The sequence below is a fragment of the Talpa occidentalis genome, unplaced genomic scaffold, assembly GCF_014898055.3.
Source record: "Talpa occidentalis isolate TD23 unplaced genomic scaffold, MPIMG_talOcc4v2.1 talOcc4.10, whole genome shotgun sequence".
Taxonomy (NCBI): domain Eukaryota; kingdom Metazoa; phylum Chordata; class Mammalia; order Eulipotyphla; family Talpidae; genus Talpa; species Talpa occidentalis.
The window spans coordinates 40,826,839-40,842,325 of record NW_023600993.1 but is presented as its reverse complement, the minus strand read 5'-3'; the positions used below and the strand labels follow the sequence as shown (position 1 = coordinate 40,842,325).

The 15,487-nt window shown below is 37.1% G+C and overlaps 1 protein-coding gene and 1 pseudogene across 6 annotated transcripts in view; both read left to right on the top strand.

Moving 5' to 3' along the window:
- Window positions 1–76: 76 nt before the first annotated feature.
- The window catches only part of DNAH12 (dynein axonemal heavy chain 12), a 165,005-nt gene continuing 149,594 nt past the window's right edge, over window positions 77–15,487 (top strand). For 5 of the 6 annotated variants that reach the window (XR_008551678.1, XM_054694825.1, XM_054694822.1 and 2 more), the window contains exons 1-4: window positions 8,070–8,237; window positions 8,939–9,142; window positions 10,579–10,660; window positions 10,868–10,894. Coding sequence is in view for 5 of the 6 variants with exons in the window: in XM_054694825.1 (XP_054550800.1) it covers window positions 8,973–9,142; window positions 10,579–10,660; window positions 10,868–10,894 (279 nt within the window). In the remaining variant the exon portion in view is untranslated. Of the gene's footprint in view, window positions 315–8,069; window positions 8,238–8,938; window positions 9,143–10,578; window positions 10,661–10,867; window positions 10,895–15,487 lie in introns of those variants that run through there. The other variant, XM_037491427.2, reaches the window with a different exon arrangement.
- Window positions 2,002–2,869, top strand: LOC119237594 (heterogeneous nuclear ribonucleoprotein A1-like 3; annotated as a pseudogene).

Sequence of the window (15,487 nt, the reverse complement as noted above, 5' to 3'; positions counted from 1 at the left end):
TCATAAAGAAGTAAATGAAGAAAACTTGGAAATTTCAGAGGGAAATACTCCACAGTTTTAGCGAAAGTGCAGTTGGAAACGTAAGGCTACGTGCGCCAAGCCGGAAGGGACCGTAGTCGCGGTTTCGCATTCCTGAAGGAGGCGGGTCCCTGGCCTGGACTAATTGACTTCCTTGTCAGCACGATGTCTGGGCTCAACTACGCGAGGTTTTAGGGTGCGCCCCACGGATTGCCACCCTGGCCCCGGACGTGGAGAGCGTTGCTCAGTTCTTCTTGCCTGCATTCCCGAAGCTGCTCTCCTGCTTCCGAGATGTGGTGGGTTTACCTCAGAGGCGCAAGCGCCAAACTGCCGTGCTTTGTGGTAGTTAATTGCAGTGAACTATGTAAGAACTTGCATTGAGTGAGCGATGACTATTGTTAAAACGTCTTTCACAAAGGCGAGGTTCCGAAACTTTACATTCTCGAGGTCACACAACATTGCTGAATAAATGACAGGAAGTCTGAGAACAAATGGCAGTAAAGAGAAGTGTTACTTCATCGAAAGCCAGATGAAGAAAGTATTTCAAGGAAGAGTGGTTTTTGTCTTGAGTTTAATTAATATTCTATGATTAAATGAAGGGAAAAATTTTTGACGATTCAGAGACCAAACTGAGGAGTCGCTTCTCTAGGAACGATCTATTTGCATTCATTTACTCTTATTCTATAACTAGATATTTATTTATTGGCTATCTAATAATAAGCCACACACACATCGGCTATCTAATAACCCCCTAACCCCCATACACACCATTTACTAATAAGCCCACCCCCCCACACACTAATAATAAACCCCCCCCCACACACACACACCCAACTTCACGAGAAAAGTAAGTCTTTTGAGTTGTGTTCTACAAAAGATGAATTTCTCAGACATTTGAAATTTCTATTCCTCTTTTTGCCGCATCCACCAAGCATTTGACAGGGACACTGATGGTATGTATGGACTACAGAGCCACAGGTTAGGAATAAAATTTATTCACTGTTACATTATGTCAACTGATTAAGAAAGGAAAAATATAAGTCTCAATAAGTGTGAATTTTGAAATGTCGTTTTTCCTTTTAGGAAAATCCACTAACATCCAATCAAATAACAAGTACAATTTTAACATCCTTTTTTTTTTTTTTTAAAGATTTATATAACTGAAATCATACAGTTTTTGTCTTTCCGTGTCTGAATTATTTCACTTAGCATTAATGCCTTTAAATACTGTGCATGTTGTCACAAGTGGCAGGATTTCCTTCTTTTTATGATTAATACACCATTTTCCTTATTCATCCCTTGATTGACACTGGGCTTTCTGTGTTTCCATTTGCTGGCTATTGTAAATAATGGTTTTTGTGTGTGTTGGGGCGGGGAAGGAGGTGCTGATATCTATACAATGGATTGCTCACAGACTGTGTGATAATAAGAGATCCATACACCAAACGATCCAGAGACTTTGAGTTTGTCAGTTATGCCACACTGGAGGAGGTGGGTGTCACCATGAAGGCATGAAGCCATGAAGGCAAAGCTTCACAAGGTGGATGAAGAGTTGTGGAACAAAAGAGGGCTGTGTTATGAGAAGATTCTCAAAGACCCTGTGCTCACTTAATTGTGAAAAAGATTTTTATTGTTGGCATTAAAGAAGACACTGAAGAACCTCACCTAAGAGATTATTTTGAGTAGTATGGGAAAATTGAAGTGATCAAAATCATAACTGAATGTGGCAGTGACAAGAAGAGAGACTTTGTTGGGCCTCCCCTCGTGGCGCAGCGGTTGAGGCTGCGAAGCTGCCTCTGCAGCACCAGTTCAATCCCTGGCCACCGGCGAGGGTCCCACATGGCGCGCAGACCTCTCCTGCTGCCCGCTGCTCCCCTCAGCAGTGTATTTCAGTAAATCTGCCTGCTCCGCTCTACCCTCTGGCTCTGGTGAATTCTCTCACCCTTCCACGCTTCTGACTGTACCCAGTACTTGTATAAATAAATAAATCTTTTTTTTTTTAAAAAAAAGAGATACTTTGTTTTTGCAACCTTTGATGACCATGATTCTGTGGACAAGATTGTCATTCAGAAATACCATACTATAAATGGCCACAACTGTGAAGTAAGGAAAGCACTATCTGAGCAAGAGATAGCCAGTGCTTCATCCAGCCAAAGAGGTCAAAATGATCTTGGAAAATTGTGGTGGCGGTGGAAGTGATTTGATGGGAATAGCGATTTTGGCCATGGAGGAACTTCACGTTCCAGGTGGCTTTTGTGGCAACCATGGTAGTGGTGGATGTGGTAGTATGGGGAGGGCATAATGGATTTGGTAATGACGGAAACAATTTTGGACGTGGTGGAAGCTGCAATGATTTTGGCAATTAACAGCAATAAATCTTCAAATTGTGTGCCTATGAAAGGAGGGAACTTTTGAGGCAGAAGCTCAGACTCCTATGGTGGTGGAGGAGGCCAATACTTCACCAAACCATGAAACCAACGTGACTATGGTGCTGCACACAGCAGCAATAGCTATGGCAGTGGTAGAAGGTTTTAACTAATGCCAGGAAACAAAGCATAGGATTAGAGAGCTGGAAAAGTAAAAGTTACAGATTGCAACATATTTGTGAACTCAGCCAAGCACAGTGGTGGCAGGGCCTACCTGCTACAATGAAGACGTATTTTAGACAATACTCATATGTATGTGCAATAAATCTGAGGACAGTATTTGTGACTAATTGTGTAACAAGTTGTTTTAGTTTCTGTTGTGGAAAGTGTAAAGCAACAAAAGATTTCAATGCAGATAATTTGTTGGAATCCATGCCACTGATTGCTAAATGTAATAGTCTGATCATGATGCTGAATAAATGTGCCTTTTTTCAAGAAAAAAATTAAGTTTGACTTTATATAAATATTTAAAACTTGCTCTTCAACAGACACCATTAAGAAAATAAAAAGACAAGCTAGAACAAGAGAGTATATTTTCAAATTATCTGTCTAATGAAAGACTTACATTTAGAACATATAAATAACTCTTACAACCTATGGTAAAAAATTAAATGATCCAACTTTAAAGCAGATAAGAAAAGGCGTACAGCCAAAATTACTACTACTACCACCAGCCTTGGGGTGAACCAGTCTCTAGCATAGTCTGTGGATTGGGACTACTTCCTTCATGGTCCTGGTTTTTCCTGTTGTCTTTGTGGCTGAGAAGTTGCAAATGGAGTAACAGTAGTGGTAAATACTCATAGGGCCTAACAGAGGATAAGGAGGAATACCACGAGTTCTGTCTTCACTTCCTGGAAGATCTAGATTATTACTGCTGTATTCCACTATCTTAGTGGAAGAAGTTTGAAAAGTTAAAAGTGTTTGAACTGCTGATTGTTTGCATTTTTTTAAAAAAAATTTGACACATTGATCTATCTAAACCTGTTGGGAAAATTTCTACCCATATTGCCTTGTGGAAAGACTCCCAACTTGGCAGCTATGTCCTCCAATACAGATGAATACTACAAACATAATTGCCCTACTCCTTTCACTGAATTACTCTTGATCAGAATATATCCTCTTATCTCATTGTGGGGTATGCAGATTCCACTGGGATAAATGCACCCCTAGCCATCAGCAACTGTTTTGTTCTTAAGATGGAGATGTTTGAGGGATGAGCACAGAATATGAAATATAAAAATGCATTACAGCTATAGTGTAAAGCAGTCACTGTGAATTTCTGTGTATGTTGCAAAGCAGGGTGAAACAGCAGCAGTTTTAACCACAAGAGGGGAGACTGTGGAAGACAGAGCAGAAGCTCATTTCCTCTATGTATTTTGACTATTAGACCTGTGTTGTGTCTAAAGGAAAAAAGTCAGTGCTTATTTTTTGTATTTAAATATTAAAAGTGATTTAATATTTGTGGGGCCTTTTGGCACAAGGGGTTAAGTCACAGCACTATGAAGTTATCAGCAGCCACTGCAGCACGAGTTCAATCCCCAGCCAGGGAGCAACACACATGGCACAGCAGACCTCGCCTGTCTCACCAGCTGTTCCCCTCAGCAGCATATTTCAGTCAGGCTGCCTGTTCTGCTCCCCGCTCTGTCTCTGGTGAATCCTCTCACCCCCTCCCCTGCATCTCTGGCCTGTACCCCGGTTATTATATGCATAAATAAATAAATCTTTTTAAAAAAATGATTCCAGCTAAAAAAATTAAAATGGATAAAAGATTTGAATAGGCATTTCATCAAACAAAGATGATAATGGCTGATAAGCATATGAATGGTGTTCAAGGTCATTACTGTTTAGGGAAATGCAAATTGAAACTACAGTGAGATACCTCTATGGTCATACATAGCCTAACAATATTGGTATCAACAACAGACTGCATATACAATGATGGTCCCAATAGGCTGTATCATATAGCTTAGGTGTATAGTAGGTTATACCATCTAGGTTTGCATAATTACAAATTATGACCTTTGCACAAGGTTGGAATTGAATAACAATGCATTTCTCAGAACTTATCCCCATTGCTAACCAAACAAGACTATATTCCCACAAGGTTGACTGTAATACAAAAAGACAGAATACCAAGTGTTGACAAGAATGTGGCTAAGTTGGAACCCTTATCTATTGTTGTTAGGGGTGTGAAATCTTCCAATCACTTGGGAAAAATAGTTTCTTGGAAAGTTGAACATCAATTTAACATTCAACCCAGCAATTCCAGTATAGGTCTATATATATACTCATACAAAGACATAAACAGGAATGTTCATAGCAGCATTGTTCATAACAGCTCCAAACTGGAAGCAATCCAAATGGCCATCAAATGGTGACTGGATAAACCATGCCATTTAATAGGAGAGTATTCAGCTCTTAAAAAGGCATTAACTTCTTTTACATACTACAAACGGATGAACCTCACTATCATTAAGTGAAGAAAAGCAGGCACAAAAGACTGCAAACTGTAGATTCCATTTATATGAAATTTTTAAAAGTTGCAAATCTACACGACCATAAGGAGATCAGTAGCTGCTTGGAGCTAGAGATTGGAATGGGGATCAACCACATATTGGCCCAAGAGAACTTTTTGCAGAGATGGAATGCTTTAGAAGTAGATTTTGATAATGGTTGCACAATTCTATAAATTTACCCCAAAAAATCATTGAATTATGCACTAACAATGGTGACTGTTATAGGATGTAAATTATACTAAAATAAAACTGTTAAAAATATATGTATTGTATTATTCAGAGTTAATGAGGAAAACAACTAGTAGAAGATTATGTATAGCTATATGCACCCACATATATGAATTTATTATAAGGAATTGTCTTATAGCACTTGTGGAGGCTGGTTAAGCAAGTCCAAGGTCTGTAAGGCAAGCAGGAAGAGATGATCAGAAGAGTAGAAAGCAACTATATACACAACTGCTGTTTGGAGTCTGATTCAGGGGATGCCTAAGCCCTCTTTATATTTTTATTATTTTTAATTGAGGTATAATTGACATGTAATGTTATACTAGTCTCAGGTGTGCAATATAACAGTTGATATAGTACATATTGTGAAATTATCACCATGAACGGTTAACATACATCTCCATATACAAATTTTTTCTTGTGATAGGGCTTTTAAGATCTATTCTCTTAGCAAGGTTCAAGTATGCAATTACAGTATTTAATATAGTCATCATGACTTAGTTATTTTATAATTGGAAGTTTGTACCTTTTTACTTCCTTAACATAGTTTGCCCACCCCCCTCCCACTGACTCTGGCAAGCACCAGTTTTCTATGAATGGGGTTTTGTTGTTTGTATTTTTTTAGAAACCACGTATCAGTGAGACTATACAGATTTGTCTTTCTGTCTGACTTCACTTAGTCTAATGCCCTTAGATCCATTTCAGTTGTTACAAGAGATTGAATTTCCTTCTTTGTCATGACTGACTAGTATTCCATTATATATATAGTCTCATATCTACATCCAGTTGAATGACATTTAGGTTCTTAATCTTGTCTGCAGTAACCATGGGAGTGCAAATTTTTTTTTAGATCCTGTTTTCATTCCTTTGGAAAAAATACTCAGAAGTGGGATGACTAAATCACATTGTAGTTCTATTTTTAATTTTTGTTTAAAGATTGATTTATTTACGCATATAAGAACTGGGTACAGGCCAGAGGTGCGGGAGGTTAGAGGATTTACCAGAGACAGCGTGGGGAACAGAACAGGCAGACTGACTGAAACACACTGCTGAGGGGAGCGGCTGGTGAGACAGGTGAGGTCTGCTGCACTATGTGCATAGCTCCCGGGTGGCCCGTAATCTGGAATTGAACTCATGCTTCAGAGGCTGTGGATAGCTTCATAGTGCTGTGCTTAACCCCTTGTGCCACCAGGGAGGCCCTATTTTTAATTTTTTAAAGGACATTCCATACTGTTTTCAATAGTGGTTATACCAATTTTCATTTTTACCAACTGTGTACTTTTCTCCAAGCCTTGTCAACAATTTTTATATCTTGTCTTTTTTGATGATAGCTATTCTGATATGAGGGGAGGTCTCATTGTGGTTTGATTTGCAAGGCTCTGATAATTAATGAATCTGAGCACTTTTTCATGTTTGTTATTCTTTTGGAAAACTATTCAGTTCTTATGCCCATTTAAAAATCTGGTTGTACATCACTTGTAATCAGGGAAATGCAAATCAAAACTACCATGAGATACCATCTTACACCAGTGAGAATGGCACATATTAAAAAAAACTAGCAACAACAGATGTTGGCGAGGGTGTGGAGAAAAAGGAACTCTTCTGCACTGTTGGTGGGAGTGCAAACTGGTCCAACCACTATGGAGAGTTGTGTGGAGATTTCTGGACCTACTAAACATAGAGCTTCCATATGATCCAGCAATTCCACTCCTAGGTATTTACCCAAAGGACACAGAAACATCAATTCCAAAGAGCACCTGCACCCCTATGTTTATAGCAGCACTATTTACAATAGCTAAGCTTTGGAAACAACCCAAATGCCCAAAAATAGATGACTGGATCAAGAAGATGTGGTACATATATACCATGGAATATTACTCAGCATTCAAAAAAGATAAACACATGCAATTTGCAGCAACATGGATGGCGCTGGAAGGGATCATGCTCAGCGAAATAAGCCAGAAAGAAAAAGATAAATACCAGATGGTCTCACTCATAGCAGGAATCTAGAAAACTTAAATAAGGGACCAGGAAAATGAATAACTATAAGAAAGTGAAAATCAAAATCAACAAAAAACTATGAACCAGAGACACTCTGGGGGGTAGAGGGCGGGAGGGGAGGGATTGGGGTCAAAATAAGGGGTTGCAATTGTATGGGGAATATAAAAATAAAATTTATTATTCAAAAAAAGAAAGAAAAATTAAAGAGCAACTAATTTAAAAAATAAATAAATAAAAATCTGGTTGTAGGCTATTTTGCTCTTGAGTTAAATGATTCTTTACATATTTTGGATACAAAATGCTTATCATTAAATGATTTGGAAATATTTTCTTCTATTTTATAGTAACCTTTTTCATTTTGTTGATTATTTCGTTGTGCAGCTATATTAAATGTTTGCGTAGGCTATTATTATTTAGATTAGGTATGCGTTGTGCAGCCTCAAGTAGCAAAGTTTCACATCTCTGTCCAAGCATAAGCATAGAGTTCACATTTCATCACTGGCTCTTCTGAAGGAAAAGTGTTGTATAAACAGATATCAGGTATAGAAGCAAGATAAATTACACCGCTGATTGTTACAGTGTTTACAGAAAGTCACTATGGTGAAGGACGCTTGGAAGAGTTGATCCTCCTTCAAGAACTAGTGTTCACATAAATCTCTTCCAATAGATCCAAATTTCAGTTTTACAGTTTCCCACAACTTAAAGATTTTGATTCCCTGGTACAAGGGAAGGAAGTTAGATTAAGAAAACAAATCTCATTCACCCACTCTCCACTTGAATAACGTATTGCTGCGACAGGTAATCCTAATCTGTGGCAGCTCCCCCTCCCGGCAACATTTACCAAATCACTACAGTTGAAGTCCCACAGTTTCCATGGCGACAACTTTGTTTCTACGAGGCAGGCGACAACCAGCTCCCTGGGAGCCGGTAGGATTGGGGTTCCGGAGGTTACAATCTTTGTTTTACCCCTTTCTTTTACCAGAGGAGAAGCTCGCTGAACTTTGTCCTGGCCTCCTGCGCAGCCTAGAAGTGGTGAAAAACTTCCAGACAGGTACTTTCTTGTCTTCAGCTTTTCTCTGAGCCTCCTAGAGCAGACAATCACGAACAGGATGTAGTGGAAATAGTCTTTCAAAGCCGGAATCTCCAAAACCCGCTAGCATCTGCAGCAAATGCAGTTGGTATCATACATAGCTCTTTGTTCAACATTCACATGATATTTTTAGATTTTTTATGCATTTAGTTGTTTTTGTTTAGCTGTTTTTGCTTGACCGTATTATCACTTTCTAGGAAGGAAGCAAGATTAAGATTAACACTGATGTTTAAAAATAAAAGTAATGTTAACTCAGCTTTTTGGGAGGAGGGATTATAACTCAACCACTGGATTTTGTTGTTCTTGTGGATCATATCTTAGGGGGAAACTTGAACCCACAATTTTAGAACTAAGCATAATTAGAGAGCATCTAATTAAGTTCCTTAATTTTATCCATGAGGACATTGAAGTCCTAACAAGTAATGCCTGGTTTAATTTTCTCATGGTTTCATTTGCTGCAGATGCCCACAGAATGGGTGGTAGCACCCCAAAACGGGTCTCTGCCCTTTTAGCTCAACTGTCATTCTTTAGACTAACACCAAACTTAGAAGGAACACATAGAAAGGCCTAAAATTTTATTTTGGTGTTGATATATATGATGCATTCTTAATGTTTTGAGGTTTGCTTTTATCAACATGGCCTTATGGACTTTTCCTCCTCAGAATACAGAGTATTTTAATCTATAAGGGGGCCAAAATGTCAGATCCAGACAAAGCTGCCATTGCAGCAGAAAAGGAGTCTCTGAACTTGAAGTTACCCCCTATTGTTCGTCCCCCTGAAGACCTAGCCATTGACACACCAACACAAAGTAAACTGCTGAACTACAAAAGATCTAAGGAGCAACAGAAGACAATCAATCAATTAGTGTAAGTAGAAAATTAGTAAATCTTGTTTGGAATTCAAGTGAAATGATTAGTGTTCATTTTCTCATAGAAAGCTTTAACAACGTAAGTTGTTCATGGACAAAATACCATTTCAAATTCAACTATGAAGGCAATTGAAAAAGTATTTATGATGATAGTAAATGTTATATATATAGTAGTTACTTTAATCAGTGCTTTCTCTAAGAATAATTTTTATCATTTCACTTATAACTCTCACAGCAACCCTGTAAGTTGGGTACTATTATTTCTTTTTTATTTCTATTTTAAAGATGAGTACACTAAGGTGTAGAAAGTATGCCCAAGGTCACAAAGCTGCAATTTGGACCTGGATAATTTGATTCTAGAGTTCACAGACTTTAAATCCTACACTATTCCTCCCCTCAGAATGTTGTAACTATAATGGTTTCTGAATGTAAAACCAAGTAATGGGACCTCTGCAAAAAGCATTGCATTTGAACAAATACTTAATATCTTGAAACTTTTTTTCTATCAAAACAAAATATAGTCCAATACAATTTTTTTCTATCAAAAGAAAATATAGCCAAATATCTTGATCTCTCCCTCCAATTTAGTGGAAATTAAAGCTAATTTAGGTACCAGCTACCAAAGGCAGTGATAAGGATTGTTCAGTTCAAGTAAATAGTTCTGGAAAATCTCCTGGGTACCTGACTCTGCTGAGCTCAGGTGACAAATAAGAAAAGACATCAATCTCAGCGGTAAGATTCCAACCTAACACTGAAATATGAAATGGCAATTTTCTAGGATATAGACCTCTTTGGGGACCAAGAGATTAAATAAATAAATAAATTGGGGATTTTTTTTTTTCCTCCTGTGAATTTATGCTTCTTTTTTACCATTCTCTGGTCTGTCTCATTTATATACATTTTTGCAACTAAGTTTTTTTGTTATATTGTGTTGATTGTATTGTCAATTCAATAATTAAACTTTTACTTATGTTACGTTCCTTACAATTAAGCAAGGCTGTTAATAATATAATCTATTTAGATTTACATTTTTGTTAATCAATGATATGCTCATATTTACCTTCATTAAATTTCTTTTGAATTTTAGATTTCACCATTTACTTGTTTGAATTTATTTTATTATTTTAATTTTGGAGTGAGATTTTTCTCCTCCATATGCCCACATGTTCCACTCACCCTCCACCAAACCACTTGAGCCACCACCCTATCTTCCTTCCTCCTATCCCCATCCCCACATCCTTTTCCCTTGTTCCCTCTGGAAACCGGTATTTTTTTTTTCACTAAGTCCAAGATTTGTTTTTGCTGTATTTTGCCAGAACTCTTGAATATCTCTTCTTTAAGCATCATTGGAAATTTACAGACTATAACATTTTAATATTATATCCTAATGTTATCTTTGAGAAATTCATACATTTTTATAATTATAAATTTCAGAGTTGATGGGGCAAAAAGAAATTTAGATAGAACACTGGATAAAAGAATACCTTCATCACCAGAGCCGGATTATCCTGCAACTGTAAGTTCATGGTTCATATTTCTTCTAAAAAGTTTATCTTCATACTATTTTAACTTTTAAGTATTTTAAATCAGTCTCAGCATGAATAATATTTCTAAGAGAATAATAGATATATTTCAAACTATAGTTTTAATTTTTAGAGTGTTTAGATTAGTTTAAAATATTTCTCCTTGATTTAATTATGTCTTGTTTGTTTGCTTTTGACAGATGTCCAGTGATCTTAAAAAAAAAGGAGTGAGTTCAATTTTTTATATTTCTTGTTTTGAAAATGTTCAAAGATATATTGCAAAAACCTTTCTTCTGAGACTCCTGCTAAGTCACATTTTAGTAAACGAAGAAATTTAGACTCAAGATTTCGATTTTTTCTGCCTAAGGGAACAAGCATGTCCTAAATGACAATACGGGTTTTAACAATTATATTTTTGTTACCATTCAGTATTTGAGGATTAGTTGCAAATATTTTTGGTCTTATTACAAAGAACAAAGAAAAAATCTAAAGTGACAGTTATAAAGGAACTTCATCTCCTTTTTTTTATTTGGACAATAATTTATTGTCCTAATCATGAATTAATTGTATATGTGTGTGTATTTGATAGTAGTCTATTTTCATTCTTTGGCATGTGGCTGTCCAATTTCTCAACACCATTTCAAGAAGACCTTATTTCTAGAGATATAGACTAAGGACCCATAAACATATGTAGATGATATTTTAGTCATGGGACTAGGTGAAATCAATTGGGAGAGAGGGAAAAGAAAGAGAAGGGGGGAGATCAGGTTTGTTACTAGACAGGTCAGTCCATTGATAAAATCAGGGATTGGGGACCATACATCGCGAGACCTTTTTTTTTAATTTAATGAAGTTTTTTTCCCCCAAAATTGTACGCTTTGTGGGACCTGTACATGCATCTTTACCAGAAACTGATGCATCCCTACCCTTGGTTTTTCTGATGTAAATTCCTTGAGCTGTATGTTTTGAAGCCTATTTAGTAAGTCCTTTATGAAGGAGCCCTTGAAGGGCTTTCCTGGCCAGGGAACTTCCTTGCAGATTTTGTCATATATGGCTTTGTCAAACAATACTAAGCTATTGGGTCATTCCAACCTTTGCCTTTGTCCCAAGAGAGCAGCCACTGCCATGGCAGCCTTGCTAAGATGTTGGGCAAAATAAACAGACAAACAAACAAGGAAAAACTATTATAAGACTTAAGATCAAGCAGCACATTATTGGAGCAGACATAGAAAATGACCCTTTGGAAGAAGTTTTGAGCAATTCATTGAAAAAAATATTAAAAGTAGGATACAAGAGAAAAAATGTCCAACTAAGTGACACATTTTAAATGTTTTTATTTTGAAATAAATTCAGACCAGAAAAATTTGAAGAATACAAAGAGTTTCTCTGTATGCTTTTCTTGTCCCCATAACGTTCACATTCTTGTCTGAGACAAAGCTTACTATGGTTGTTATCCAAGGAATTTTTCCATTTTTATTCTTCCGTATGTGCCCATTACATCACTCACCCTCTCATCAAATCTCCTCATTCCATCTACGTTTTCTATTTGGAATTTTATATTAATGAAGAACTTTTTCCTTTCTCTTATTTATTTAAAATTTTTATATCAATATTGGCTACAGATTCTTTTTTTTTTTAAAGATTTATTTATTTATTTATACATACAAGCACTGGGTACAGTCAGAAGCGCGGGAGGGTGAGAGAATTCACCAGAGCCAGAGCGGGGAGCAGAGCAGGCAGAAGGACCGAAGTACACTGCTGAGGGGAGCAGCGGGCGGCAGGAGAGGTCTGCGCGCCATGTGGGACCCTCCTCCGGTGGCCGGGGAGCAGCCGGGATCGAACTGGCGCTGCAGAGGCTGCGGGCAGCTTTGCAACCCAGCGCTGAACCGCTGCACCACTGGGGAGGCCTTGGCAACAGATTCTTATTTTAGTTTTTGAGTTATGTTATTATTAATTTTGATGTTCAGTTTTCCCAGATTTGACCAATGAGAGCTCTTTAAATAGACTCATATATAATTTTACTTATCTCTCCATTTTTTCAGATCTTAATCAAACTTCCAGTCTAATTCTGTACTTTTCCTGTTCTAACCCTGGCATCACTAATTTTCCCGAGAATTCTTGATTCTTTTAAAGTGAGAATAGTACTTAGAAACCATTACATGAACATTAGGTGTATACCTTTACTCTGGATTTAATTGCTTTTTGGCTCTCTCAGCAGAAAGAAATTCTTTCTCTCTCTCTCTCTCTCTCTCTCTCTCTCTCTCTCTCTCTCTCTCTCTCTCTCTCTCTCTCTCTCTCCCTCTCTCCCTTCCTCAGTCCCTCCATCAATCATCAACTGTCTAATCTATCTTAAGTTGTGAATTTATACCCACACCTGCTATTCTAATTCTACATTACAGGGCTCATTCTAATCTTCACTCTTTCCATGTTTGTAGCTCCATTTTCTGACAGTGAGAAACCTGGCTTCATGACTCCATTAATTTTGATAAATCCTAGAACACACATAAATGTTTTAAAATTGTAATACTTGAAAACAAACTTATTCACTATAGTTTGTCTTGTTTTCTGTGCTTAGCCAAGGCATATAGCCAAAACACTGTTCAGAAGTTGCTTTTTAGTTCTACACCCATTTCATTGTGGCTCTGTTATTAATTTCAGTCCCAGTTATCGCACTTGTATGTGTTTGTTTTTATTTGGGTTTCATCCCTCCCCACCCGCCCCATCCTTATTGATTTTCTCTACTTAAATTTTGAGCTTGAAACAACTGTTCCACTGTCCTCATACTTTTTACCCATTCTAACCCACAACCTTTATGTACAAATCTCATTAATTTCTGGTTTATCTTCCATGTGTCTAATTTTTCACAAAGGAATAGCTATATTTTCTTATTTCTCCTTTTATCTTACATAAATGCATCACACTATAAACATTCTTTTGCATTTTGTTTAACTTATTAATATATCCTGAACTCAGTCTGTATCATTTCATCTTCTTCATTTCCCCCCAGCTTTATTAATAATGCAGTTGACATAAAATACTGTGTAAATTTAAGGTATACAATATGTTGATCACCTCATTCTTTTTTATTGTTGCACAGAATACCAGTGTGCATATGTATAATCATGTATATTCATTTATTCAGTCACTCTCAAATGTTTCCAGTATTTTGTTGCAATGAATAATCTTGTATATGTGTGTTTTCATATTGTTGGTGGAGTATTTTCAATTTCTAAAAATGAAACTACTGGACATTTGCAGTTGTGTTTTAGATGTTGTGAATTTTTCTCTCCAAAACAGTTATGCCATTTGTGTTCCTACTTACAGTTTAAGAGAGCTTTTTTTGTCCCAGAATGTGAAGTTTTAAAAATTAAAACTTAATTTTTTTTGGGTTGGCCTGACAAATGGTATCTGAGAATAATTTTTTTTATCCATTTATGAGACTGAGATTAAATATCTTTTCATATGGTTAATAACCATCTTATAAACTATGTTATTGTGAAATGTTATGTTCATATCTTCTGCCCATTTTTCTATTTTTGATCTTATTTTCTCCTAAATATTAAAATATTATACTAAGATATAATATAAAATTAACCATCTTAACGATTTTAAGTGTACAGTTCAGTGATTATATTTTCACATTATTGTGAAACCAGATTCCAGAACTTTTTCATCTTGCACAACTGAAACTTTATACTCATTAAACAACTGCCCATTTACTCCCCCCTCTACCATTTTTGGCAACTACCATTCTGTTTCCTGTTGCCATGAATTTGATTACTCTAGATGCTTCACCCAAGTGTAATCATAGAGTATTTTTTTTTTGTTACTAACTTATTTCACTTAGTATAATATTTTCAAGGTTCATCCATCCCCTGAGTTTTTTAAAAATTTTTTACATCATTGATCATTAAAAAAAAATTTGCTTCCCCCTACCCCTGCAGGTGTAGTCCCCATAGTTTCCTTCACCAATGCACCCGTGCACCATCACCTCATTGCTCTGTGCTCCTCCCTCCCTCCCTCAGATCCCTCTCCCTCCTCCTCCCCTGCAGGATGTCTCTGATTTATAATTATCCGTTTTTGCTTTGTTGTGTTTTGTACTGTTGTTATTTTTTTACACTGATGTCTTATTTGGTTCCTCTATATTCCTGCTATAAGTGAAACCATCTGATATTTTTGTTTTTCCTTCTGGCTTATTTCATTGAGCATAATTCCTTCTAGCTCCATCCACATTGCTGTGAATGGCATGAGTTTATCTTTTTTTTTTTTTTAAGATTTATTTTTTTATTTATACAAGCACTGGGCACAGTCAGAAGTGCGGGAGGGTGAGAGAATTCACCAGAGCCAGAGCCGGGAATAGAACAGGTAGACCGATGAAATACACTGCTGAGGGGAGCAGTGGGCGTGGCAGGAGAGGTCTGTCCTGCCATGTGGGACTCTCGCCCGTCGGCCGGGCCAGGGATGGAACCCGCGCTGCAGAGACTGCAGGCAGATTAGCAGCCCAGCGCTCAACCGCTGCGCCTCCAGGGGAGGCCCGAGTTTATCTTTTTTGATTGCTGAATAATATTCCATTGTGTATATATACTACATCTTCTTGATCCTGTCATCTATTTATTGGGCATTTGGGTTGTTTCATCCCCTAAGTTTTTAAGCATCATTTACAATTTAATTGACTATGTGTTGCAAACATTTCCTTTAAGAGATTATCAGTTGTCTACTTAAAATGGAGCTAACATGTGGTCCAGCAATTCCACTCCAAATACCTAACCAGCTGCCCCAGAATTATTTATTAAAATCTTCATCTTTGCTCCAGTTATTGG